The sequence below is a fragment of the Hyla sarda genome, chromosome 9, assembly GCF_029499605.1.
Source record: "Hyla sarda isolate aHylSar1 chromosome 9, aHylSar1.hap1, whole genome shotgun sequence".
NCBI classification, from domain to species: domain Eukaryota; kingdom Metazoa; phylum Chordata; class Amphibia; order Anura; family Hylidae; genus Hyla; species Hyla sarda.
This window is the reverse complement of record NC_079197.1, coordinates 135,753,006-135,765,485: the sequence shown is the minus strand read 5'-3', so window position 1 is coordinate 135,765,485 and position 12,480 is coordinate 135,753,006. Positions and strand designations below refer to the sequence as shown.

The following is a 12,480-nucleotide window of genomic DNA, read 5'->3' as shown; positions in this document are numbered from 1 at the left end:
ACATCCAGGGCAGCGGTGACTGGTCCGGAGCGGCGGGGACACGTGAGTATAACCTCCTATACTTTACATTGCACGGATCCCTCAACATACGATGGTTTCAACAAACGATGGTTCATTTGGAACGGATTACCATCGTATGTTGAGGGACCACTGTATATGTCTCTGAATTTGGATCCACTTTTGAGCTCTGCTGTGGAACGGTCGAATGCCTGGTCCTCGCTCCCCTTGTCCCTAGCTATCAATGCAAGGTGAAGACTTCCAGAGGGTGATGGGTTTCAGTGGTGCTGACCAGGAGTGGACACGTCAGGTGAGTAAAAAGAAGTTTTATTGGAACAATGCAACGCGTTTCACCGCGCTTGTGCGGCTTCATCAGGCATTGGTAGGGAGGGATCTTATATACAGAGTAATATTGAGGGACATTTATCAATGTTTGCTTATGTATTCTTTTTTTTTGTAATTTTTTCCTTACTTTTTTTTGCTTTTGTGCGACTTATTTATCAACTGGTTTCAGCCTGTTGATAATTTTCTTTCACGTAAGCAATTTTTCCTTTTTTACTTTTGTAGTAGCTTTTTCTGCTCCATGTTTGAGCTGGAGTAAATTTAGTAAATTTTTAACCCTGTTGCGACTTTTTCTTGCGCAGTTGCGACCGTCGCAGTTAATAAATACCTGACTACCCGTAGTCCATTTTAAAATTATTACTACGTAGTTAATTTTTGGAAAGCTTGCTTTTCTCGCTTTCCAGTCAAAATATTGCACGAAAAATCGCGTAGTCGCAGTTGCGACAATTTTGCGACAATTATAGTAAAAGAAAACCTGACTAAACCCGTTGATAAATGTCCATAATTAACTCTTTTCTTTCATAACTTGACAATTATTTAAAAACAATAAAATATACAAAAAGACTATATTAACAAAGGGATGTGTGTACATAGAATAACACAAAATTCCCACTGATAAAAACGTGTATATATATTAATATATCTCACCGACAATTCTACAAAAGAGAATATAAAAACAAAAAGGATTGTAAAACTAACAGAATGCCAGGTGAAATATATGTGTGTTAGTTATACATAAATGTGCACAACCAAAAATAACAGCCACTCCTATTCAATTTCCATCCACATTTATATTTACATTTCTATTCACATTATCTCTTTTTATTTTCTTCGATGTTATTTGTTTTTAATAATAATTATTTATATACTATGAATTTCAATACAAATGTAGATGTACTCTCTGAATGTATGCATATAGATGTGCCGACACGCACACCAACTATTCATAGACATCTGAAGCAACATAACGCTAAATGTGAACAGCGTTTCTAGATTTGATATACATATACAAAAACAGTGAATCATTAAATGGTACTATTGAGAGGCAGGAGTAGGGAAAATCTGAATGTAAAAAAAAAAATTGTCAGTGATATATATTAATATATATGTTTTTATTATCAGTGGGAATTTTGTGTTATTCTATGTACATACATCCCTTTGTTGATATAGTCTTTGTATATTTTATTGTTTTTAAATAATTGTCAAGTTATGAAAGAGTTAATATTACTCTGTATATAAGATCCCTCCCTACCAATGCCTGATGAAGCCGCACAAGTGCGGTGAAACGCGTTGCATTGTTCCAATAAAACTTCTTTTTACTCACCTGACGTGTCCACTCCTGGTCAGCACCGCTGAAACCCATCACCCTCTGGAAGTCTTCACCTTGCATTGATCGTACGATTGTGGAGGCCACAGACCGGACCTAATACTCACTCACGCTGACCATTGTTGTGTGTGAGCTCACACAACCGCCTTCGGTAAGGTTTTTTTTAAATCCATTAATTGGACTTTACGTTGTTGGTCTTACACTTTGGAGCGCTCTTCCATTTTATTTTAGTTCTTGTCTCTAGCTGTCAGGATTAATATATTTAAAATGATTTACCTTCTTTGTCTGTTTCACTTAGCCCCTCTCATTCCTCCTAAGAAATATTTTAGTACACTATGTTTTGCTCTGGGATCCTTCTATTGGCAGGGAAAGTCTCCCAGACTTGGTCGGGCTCTCCTCCAGGACCCTAAAAAGCATGGCGGCCTTGCCGCCCCTGATGTCTATAAGGCTGCTTTCACACTATAAAATGCATCCGTTTTAAAGATCCGTTTGATGTTCCGTTATGAAAACCCTGAAAATTGGCCATTAAACGTCCGTTAGAAAATCCCATTATAGTCTATGGGATTTTTACATTATCCGTTTTAATCCGTTATGAATAACGGACGTTATTTTGTTGTTATTTTGTTATTTAGAACATGCACTATTTCTTCAGTTCATTCTCCTGTCACAAAATAACGTATTTATAATGGACTATAACGGATTAAAACGGATAATGTAAAAATCCCATAGACTATAATGGGATTTTCTAACGGACGTTTAATGGCCGATTTTCAGGGTTTTCATAACGGAACATCAAACGGATCTTTAAAACGGATGAATTTTATAGTGTGAAAGCAGCCTAACTATTTTCTTGCTTCCCAACTGGTTTATGCAGCGTGGTGGATCGACCTGGATCTTTCGAATTCTGCTACTGCCTTGGCTGGCGCTTATGGGCTCCTACGAGGCTCTTACCAACTCACTCTACAGGTGCCATACTCACTCCTCTTTTCTCCTTCCCCTTCAGACAGTAGCTAAGGTGTGGTTCATGGTGTCGAGTACATTTTCACAACCACTGGTATCTCCTAGGGCACCCTTGTGGGGGAATGTGCATTTTTCACACCTGCATGGGGGGTTACAGGAAGCTGGTTCCTGGGGAACTCATGGAGTCAAATTTGTGATCCACCTGTTTGGAGAGGATCAGGTTTCCTATCCTTTTCGGACATGACATCCCTGGAAATGCTTTTTATAGGTATTTATAGGTATCAGGCGCAGTTTGGCTCCTTGACATTTACTCCTGCATTTTCTGAAGTGGAGCTTCTCCTGGGCACCACGGATCTTTCCAAACCTCAGTCCTATGCTCTCCTTCAGTCATTGGGGCCTTGTCCTTTCTCGGAGGCTTATCATAAATGGGTGGTTGATATCCCGGACTTGACTGAGTGTCAGTGGAGGGAGGTGGAGGGTTCTTATTATTCCACTGTAGTTAGTAGTAGAGATATATGTTGATTCAATCTAGATATGTACTTAGACTGTATTATACCCCTTAGACTGTATTAAACTGTATGCACCATAATGTATACGGTTGTCTCCGTTTTTCAAACCATACGGTTTTTAACTTTTTTTTTTTTTTTCTTTTCCGGACAGAAAACCATGGCCTACCACATTTTTTGGTCCGGGTGAAAAACTGTATTAAACTGTATATGTGTTTTTCTTTTTTTTTTTTAACATGGGTGTCAATGGGAACCGTACAGAACCGTATGTGCGTACGGTTCCATCTGGTTTTCACCATACGGTTTTTGGCTTTGCTCAGTTTTTTTTTCTTGAAATTTCAATCAAACAAGTAAAACTTTATTCATAATGGAGTGAAAAGTTAAAAACGTATATGGTTTTTTCTTAAAAAAACGGATGCAACCGGACATCATTTTTCAAACCGTATACAGATAAAAATTGTACACACGTTTTGATACCGTTTAGTCAGGTTTTGAGGAATCTGTTTTTTTTCCCATCAAAAACCTGATACAAAACTGTATTGCAAAAACGTGGTGTGAACCCACCCTAATATGTATGCACATAACCTTACTCTGATATTGGAAGTTTAGACTTAATACTGGAGCCATCTTCCAATACGTGAAGGATCCTGTAGCTAACTAAATTTTTGTTTTTTCCCTTTAGGACTCTGGAGATAAAGCAAGCCCCTTCCTAAATATTTACTGTGATTATGAACCAGGATCAGAGTATAATCTGGACTCCATTGCACGTATGCTATACTCTTATTTAGTCAAATACATACCGTATATATTTATTTTTTTATTTTGTGGTTTTAAGATTGTTGTTGTTTATTATGATGTTAATGTATCTCCAGTAACTAATTTTGTTTAAAATATATATATAAAAATAAAAAAAGCTTTTGGGACAATTTGGTCCTCAAGCTCTGATCATGGGGACTATTGCTTTCCCCTAAAAGATATAAATGTATAAAGGTGTTAATTTTTTCTTTTGTCAAACCCAAACTACAACCCCCCCCCCCCCCCCCCACCACAATTAGACACCCCCTGCAGATTACCTGACATGAGGGAGAAATATTAAAAAACCTAAAAGAAGTAGAAAAGAAGTTGTTTTAATACAGTTCTTTCAAATTAATGCATATTTGTTATGAGTCCATCATGGGTATATATTCAACAAGTGCAGGAATAAAAGGGTTTCTGGACTATCACTAAAGAATATGCATATATATATATATATATATATATATATATATATATATATATATAATTTATATATATAATTTATATATATATTTTTTTTCTCTTATTCTCACAGAAAGCTGCTTGAATTTGGAGCTGAAATTCACCCCCTTCCAGCTGTGTCATGCAGAGTAAGTATATGGGACTTTGTGGGTCCTGTGACTGTCTGACAAGTGCCTGCTAACTATGAACACTATCTTACATTGTATACCCATTTATACATTTGTGTGAATTTTGCTAGTAATATTTCCACTGATTACTGAGCTGAAATCTCCCAGAATTCATTGCTTGCTTAGTGCCTGCACATGTGTCTCATGGTAATTTGAAAACTACTATATCTCTATATCATTGTTTCCCAACCAGAGTGCCTCCAGCTGTTGCAAAACTACAACTTCCAGCATGCCCGGACAGCCTTCGGCTGTCTGGGCATGCTGGAAGTTGTAGTTTTGCAACAGCTGGAGGCACTCTGGTTGGGAAACACTACTCTATATGGATGTAGTACAGAACAGTATAAATGCACCCAATCAGGACCATAAGAAGACCAGTAATGCAATGTATTTGCAGGGCTGCTAAACTTTGTAAATCTGCTTTTGGGCTATAGCTGGACAGGCAAAATCCGTGTCCAGAGAATGCCGTGTCACAATGTGGTGTGGCAGCTATTGAATAGGATGACGCTGCGAGCTCCTAGTGGCTGCAACTGCAAACAGAAGTCCATTTTGAGTGGCTTTCAGGCTGCAGTTGTGGCCCTGATAAGGCTGCATGCACACCACGTTTTTGCAATACAGTTTCCCGTATCAGGTTTTTAATAAAAAACGGATTCCTCAAAACCTGACTAAACTGTATCAAAACGTGTGTACAAATTTTAGCCCGTATACAGTTTGAAAAATGATGTCCGGTTGCAGCCGTTTTTTAAGAAAAAAACGTATACGTTTTTAACTTTTCACTCAATTTTGAATAAAGTTTCACTTGTTTAATTGAAATTCCAAGAAAAAAAACTGTACAAAGTCAAAAACCTTTATGATGCAAACCGGATGGAACCGTACACACATACAGTTCTGTATGGTTCCCATTGACTCCCATGTTAAAAAAAAAAAAAGGATATGGTTTAATACAGTTTTACACCCGGACCAAAAAAACGTGGTAGACTACGGTTTTGGGTACGGGTAAAAAACCGGACACAACCATATAAGACGCAAAATAAACTAAACCGGATGATGCGTCTGACATACGGTTTACAATGTTAAGTCAATGCATACGGTTTTCTATACAGTTCCGTACAGTTTTTAACTTGAAACCGAATACGGGAACTGTATAGCAAAAACGTGGTGTGCGTGCATCCTAACTTTTCTTAGTTGCTGTGCAATAGTGGATGCATGGAATAGTCTTCCTGCAGAAGTGGTCGCTGCAAATACAGTGTTGGAGTTTGAGCATCCATGGGATAAGCATAAGGCTATCCTCCATATAATAGAAGTAGAGCAGGAAAAAACCCTCAGGTATGGCGCTGCAGACTCTTGTGGACAGATGAGGCGGATGCCAAAGGTAATAGGAAAGTCCTCAGCAGGACATTTTATTAAAAAAACAATAAAATGGACAAGATTACGCGTTTCGGGAGGATCCCTCCCTTCCTCAGATCCTGATCTGAGGAAGGGAGGGATCCTCCCGAAACGCGTAATCTTGTCCATTTTATTGTTTTTTTAATAAAATGTCCTGCTGAGGACTTTCCTATTACCTTTGGCATCCGCCTCATCTGTCCACAAGAGTCTGCAGCGCCATACCTGAGGGTTTTTTCCTGCTCTACTTCTAATATTGACTCCCAGGACGACTTGTTTCCTCCTGCAACCCATCGGCCTAGCAGCGACTCGTACTACAGTACCCAGATTATATCGTGGGTGATATGCTTTTTTGCATAGATCTCAAGGTGAGCGGCCATCTATAAGCCCCGTGGGGTTCCCCCCCCACCCACCACCCGATCTATTGAGGGTAAATACACGAGGCGCCGTCCGTCGGTCCTTTCTTTTCTTTTCTCTACAGATCCTCCATATAAGATAGGGCCAGGGACTATTCAGCATATTGGGAAGACTAGATGGGCCGAATGGCTCTTATCTGCCGACACATTCTATGTTTCTATATTCAGACAGCACAAGCTATGTACGTTTTGTGATACGTACAATGTTTAGCTAAAAGAATATGGGTTGTCAGTCCTTTGTGTGGTGCACTGGGCAGCCCACGGGTATCAGTAATAGGCTGTAAGCCATCATGGTGCACTACACATAACTGTGTGACTTTGACCCAATACAACCTTTATCTGTTTGCAATTGTAATTATGGCCATATTTGCAATAACTAGGGATGTCCCGATACCATTTTTTTAAGACCGAGTACCGTTACTTTAATTCTAGTACTCGCCGATACCAAGTACGAGTACTTATATTTTAAAGGGAATCTGACACCAGGGTGACCCGGTTTCCGGCGCTGCTTACCGTATGATATGTTGGTCCTTGTTGTGTACAATGGAGGCGGCTGCTGTAATATGAGCCAATATTTCTCTCTTCTCCATTGGACAGAACAGGGAATTTGCATTGGCGGCGAAACCGATGACCACATGGTGAGCAGCGATAGAAATTCAAGTTAGTGCAGGTGACTCTGCTGTAAGATTGTCTTTAATAGTAGTTAGTATCCCCTTGCAGACATTAGCAGCAGCCCCCCGGCAGTCATTAGTAGCTGCCCCCCCTTGTAGACTGCAAGCCCCCCCTTGTAGACATTAGTAGAAGCCCCCCTGTAGACCGCAGCCCCCCTTTAGACAGTAGGCCCCCCCTTTAGACAGCAGCAGGCCTCCCCCCCCCCCCCCGTGTAGACAGCAGCAGGTTCCCCCCCCCCGCCCCGTTTAGACAGCAGCAGGGCCCCCCGTTTAGACAGCAGCAGGGCCCCCCGTTTAGACAGCAGCAGGGCCCCCCGTTTAGACAGCAGCAGGGCCCCCCGTTTAGACAGCAGCAGGGCCCCCCGTTTAGACAGCAGCAGGTCCGCCTCTTTTGACACCAGCAGGCCCCCCTGTAGACATTAGTAGCAGCCTCCTCCTTGCAAACAGCTCACCTGCGGCTGTCCTCTGTCGGGTGCTGCCGCTCCACTGTCCCGTTGTCCCGTCCGCATCATGGCGTCCTATGGAGGAGCATGTGACATATACGTCACTCTGCTTCCTCCGTAGCGTTACGCTGGGCGCAGGGGAGGAGGTGGGGTGACGTGTGTGTCACATGCTCCTCCATGGAACACTATCATGCGGACGAGAGGATGGAAGAACGGGCAGCGGAGTGGCAGCAGGTATCTGACATGGTATTGGGGACATTAAACCAATCCACGATACTATGCAAATGGATAGTATTGGCCCCGATACCGATACTAGTAGCGGTATCGGGACATCTCTAGCAATAACTGTTGTCCAAATAAAGATTTCTCTACTGACCTTCCCATACACATGAACATTTGGTACGGAGATATTATTAGTACCCACTAATACCACTTCATAAAATCCTAGCTTCATTATTTATCAGAAAATCTGGACTTTACAACATCTTGACAGCCGGATCTATGCTGATTACCATATTGTAACCTGGTCTTGTTAATATGTAACGACCTTTGTTTATTATTCTACGTACTTATATTTTCTTTACTGTCAAATATCTGTTTTAAATGGGCACTGTCGGATACAACAACTTTTGATATGTTGTAAAGCATGTATAACCAATAGGTTTTGCAATTGCTTTCATTAGAAAATTTTCAGTATTTCATACAGAAAAAGCCAGTCAAACAACTTCCCCCCCCTGACTGCTTGGACACATACTAGTCCTGCTGTGTCCATGCATCATCACTTATGTCATGGACACACTTCCTTGATTGACAGCTGTGAGCGCAGGGCTCAGAGCTGGAGGAAAAATCCTCCCACTGTCAGCATGTATCCTGCTACTGTCAGTGAGGACAAGCTGGGAGTTGTAGTTCTGCTAATTCTAGGAGAGATGTGAGCAGACAGCATACTGAGGGAGGGGGCGGAGACCTGCACAGTGAGGCCACGCCCCTCCCTTTGAGCGGAATTCAGACTAGTGAGCTAAATTAAAAGTATAATAAAAAAATAAATAAAGGTGCTAGACACATAAAAATAACATGTACATGGTCAGGATTAGGTACTAAGTGATATATTTTCAAATAAAGTTTTTTGTTTGATCTGACAGGTACGCTTTAAAGAAAAATTCTTTAATTAAAAAACATTTGAACAAAAAAAAATAAAAAAATGTTTGGTACTGAGTGCTTGTTACCTTTATGGTGAGGGGTAAGCTATAGTCAGACAGCTCTGGTGCCAGCTTATCTCTCCCAGAACAAAAGGGTCAGGTGCAGAAATCCAGTATACCCAACCCTTCTCTACACTGACTTCATATGGTGGTGGAGAGCCGGAACTGCATAGACCTTAGACCCGTGTTTCCCAAACAGGGTGCCTCCAGCTGTTGCAAAACTACAACTCCCAGCATGCCTCTATACAGTCAAAATCTGTTGGAGTTTCGCAACAGCTGGGGGGCACCCTGGTTTGGAAACACTGCCATGAACAGCTGGCTGAACCCGCTGCTGGTAACAGGTTCGACTGACTTTAGTATAAGGCACCTTAAAGGGGTACTCCACTGGAAAACATTTTTATTTTTTTTTATATATATTTTTTTTTTAAATCAACTGATGACAGGAAGTTAGACAAATTTGTAAATTACTTCTATTAAAAAATCTTAATCCACCTAGTACTTATCAGCTGCTATATGCTCCACAGGAAGTTCTTTTCTTTTTGAATTTCCTTTCTATCTGACCACAGTGCTCTCTGTTGACATCTCTGTCTGAAAATCTCCCGTCCATCTAATGCTTATATGTCCTCCGCAGGGTGCAGGTTGGAGACCAACAGGAGACAGTGTTCCTACTGGGAGGCAACGATCAGTACATTCACCTATACAAAGAGGTTGGAGAATTGCTAACAACATAGGTGTAAGAATAGTGGATTGCCCAGATTACAGATAGATAAATCTTCACCACAGTAAAAAGAATTAAAAGTAATGATGCAAATAAAATGAATGCTCCACACAAAAGAATGCATTCATATGCCAAATGGTTCTAAGGGCAGGGTTTTTTTTTCTTTTGGTTTTAACAGTATAGTTCCTTTTGAATTATGGCAGCATATATATTGGGTTTCAGTGTTAGCAACTGAAGCTTGGCTTACCCTATGGGAAACTATATCTGAATGTCCCATAGACAGTGAATGGAGCGGTGACGGAGCATGTTCAATGCCATTCCACTCACTTGATGGGCAAATTGGCCTCCATTCCTATGATTAGTAGCAGTTGGACCCTCCACCGATCAGCTTCTTATCCCCTATCCCAGTGTTTTCCAACCAGGGTGCCTCCAGCCATTGCAAAACTACAACTCCCAGCATGCCCGGACAGCCGAAGGCTGTCCGGGCATGCTGGGAGTTGTAGTTTTGCAACAGCTGGAGGCATCCTGGTTGGGAAACACTGCCCTATGCTGTGGCTAAGGGGTCACTTCTTATCTTAGACACTTATATGGCACTTGCATTCAAAGCACCTTCTCTTTTATTGTTCGTCACTCAGGTTGCGGATCCCGGTAATGGCCAGGACCGCAACCTGACCGACAAACAGTGAAAGAGAAGCTGCTTTGAACGTGAATGCCGTATAAATGTCTTCTCTATTTGGATTCAATTGCCTGTTTTCAAGATTGAGCACCACAAGAGGCAGAATTATTGGGCATTGGTAAAAAAGAGTGTAGACTGCAGTTGACACTTATTGTGTTGGAGTACGTTTGCTGTGCCGACTTTGTACTTTGCTGTGGACTTCTAATCTTAGGTTAATCCCTTTAAGGAAAACTGTCAGCTTTCTCCCCCACACTAACCAGTGGTACTGTCTGGTAGTGCGGGGAGGCTGATCAGTTTGATCCTTACCGTGCCCGGATCTGCTGTGCCATTTGGCCTTAATCTTCTATTTTCGCTATATGCAAATGAGGTGCTAACTGGCAGCGGCCGGGCTAACTGGCACTCTGACGTCAGTGCCGCCTGCTGCAGCGCCGCCCAGCTCATCACTATTCCTCCCCTCTCTCTTCATTACAGAGTGGGGAGAAGAGGTAGAGGCGGAGGGCAAGGGCAGAATATTGATGAGCTGGGCTGAGCTGCGGCCCGGCACTGACGTCAGAGTGCCAGTTAGCACCTCATTTGCATATACTGAAAATAGAAGATTAAGGCCGAACGGCGCGGCAGATCAGGCACGGTAAGCTTGAAACTGATCAGCGTCCCCCGTGCTACCAGCCAGTACCACTGGTTAGTGCGTGGGGAGAAAGCTGACCGTTTTCCTTTAAAGGTCTTTTATACAAGGTTAGAAAATTATCCAATTATTTAGCCCCAAAGATTAACATCTGGAGGACATATCACAGAAAAACAGGCTCTTCAGTTCTTTTTAAAGACTTCTAGTAATACTCGTACAATCATATCACAGACGGCAGATTGGGGGACATTAGCAGGGTTCCTCCAGGGGTGTGTGTGTAAAAGAAAGGAATCAAACATTATCCCACTGATTCTTCCTGCAGATAATGTAACTAAACAATGGTAATGAAACTCGGTCCACCCAGGGACCACTCACTCACTATGATTGATCAGTCGGTGTTTCTACAGATGTCAGGTCCCCCGTAGTCGCCAGTCTGGTTCACCTGGGGATGAACATTGACAATGTTGTCTGGCAGCAGGTGTTAGTAAAAGATAGTATACTGGGAAAAGGAAGGTTATGTCCGTTGTCTGCAAATGCTCATGATTCATGAGTATATTCTGATTTTTGACAGAATGAAGGGCTGCACCAATTTGAAGAACAACCAGTGAAAATCTTTTCCCAGAGCTGAGAGATCTCCCGAGCAAGTAAGATAGTAGCATGCACACACAGTATTCCACTCTATACGATCTATAGGAAAAACATGTGTGTGAAGTTGACACTGAATGTCTTTGTAAGGCTGTGTGCATTTAAAGTATGCACCAGAAAAACACCTGCTATGTACTCCACATGTATTCACAGGGTCTCGTTGACCCAAGGTATGTTTATGTAATAGCAGAGTCAACTACACCATTTATTATATAGGCATACTGCAAAAAGAGGTTGATCAAGCCCTGTGCACAGCAGGGGGATAATACAATATCGGTTATACCATTCAAAACAGAGCACAACATAGTCAGCACATAGCAGCAGCAAAAAAAAACACAAAAAGAGATCATCCATGGGTACAGGGAGTGGCCAAAGGAAAGCACTGGAAGGGGAGTAAGAAGAAAGTAAAGAAGCAGGAAGGAGTAAGAAAAAAAAGAGGGTGGGGGAACGAGAAGACTAGAGGAGGCCACAGAAGGGGGTAGGGGGAGGATGGGGTTAAGAACCAAAACTCAGAACCTGTGCTTGACTGGTCACCGCCGAATCTGCCATCAACTCCTCCATACGACAGAAGAAGAGGACTTCCTTATACGAGTCTGAGACAGTTGGCGGCGAAGGGGATCTTTCCGTCACCGTGGGATCACATTCCTTGCCGCCATGAGAAGGAAATGGGCTAGGACCCTGGAGGGGTTCTCCTAGACTCCGGTAGGATGGACAGGAGGAGTACCTTGGAATCATTAGGATAGGACACACCAGAAATAAAAGCTATGCACGACACTTCAATGGTCCAAAAGTTGGGAAGGTCATGACCCCCCCCCCCCCCCCCGCCAGCACAGGTCAGGATCGGTTGGGTATATCCTATGTTGTGCAGCGGGGACTCTACACCACCGCGACAGGATCTTATAGTTCGTTTCCTGCGCCCTGCAGGAGGTAGACATCCGGTGACCACTCAGTTGGAGTGAAGGTGGTTTGCAGCTCCGACTCCCAGGCTGCCACAAACGGGCGGGGGGGGGGGGTGGGGGGGGGGGAATTCTGAGCGGCTTTATCCATGAGGAGCCCATAGATCTGAGAAACCGCCTTGACAGCACAATATGTAATCTGTCTTTGTACATATTCTTTGCAGTACATTACAGTTTTTCATTGAACAGATGTTATACAGA

At 42.4% G+C, this 12,480-nt stretch overlaps 1 protein-coding gene across 1 annotated transcript in view; it reads left to right on the top strand.

Annotated features, from left to right (window-relative positions):
• Positions 1 to 12,480, top strand: part of KPTN (kaptin, actin binding protein) — a 53,069-nt gene that overhangs the window by 12,251 nt on the left and 28,338 nt on the right. Inside the window, 5 exon segments of the mRNA XM_056539500.1 lie at positions 3,815 to 3,899; positions 4,463 to 4,517; positions 9,294 to 9,369; positions 11,250 to 11,280; positions 11,283 to 11,322. Of these exon segments, the coding sequence (XP_056395475.1) occupies positions 3,815 to 3,899; positions 4,463 to 4,517; positions 9,294 to 9,369; positions 11,250 to 11,280; positions 11,283 to 11,322 (287 nt within the window).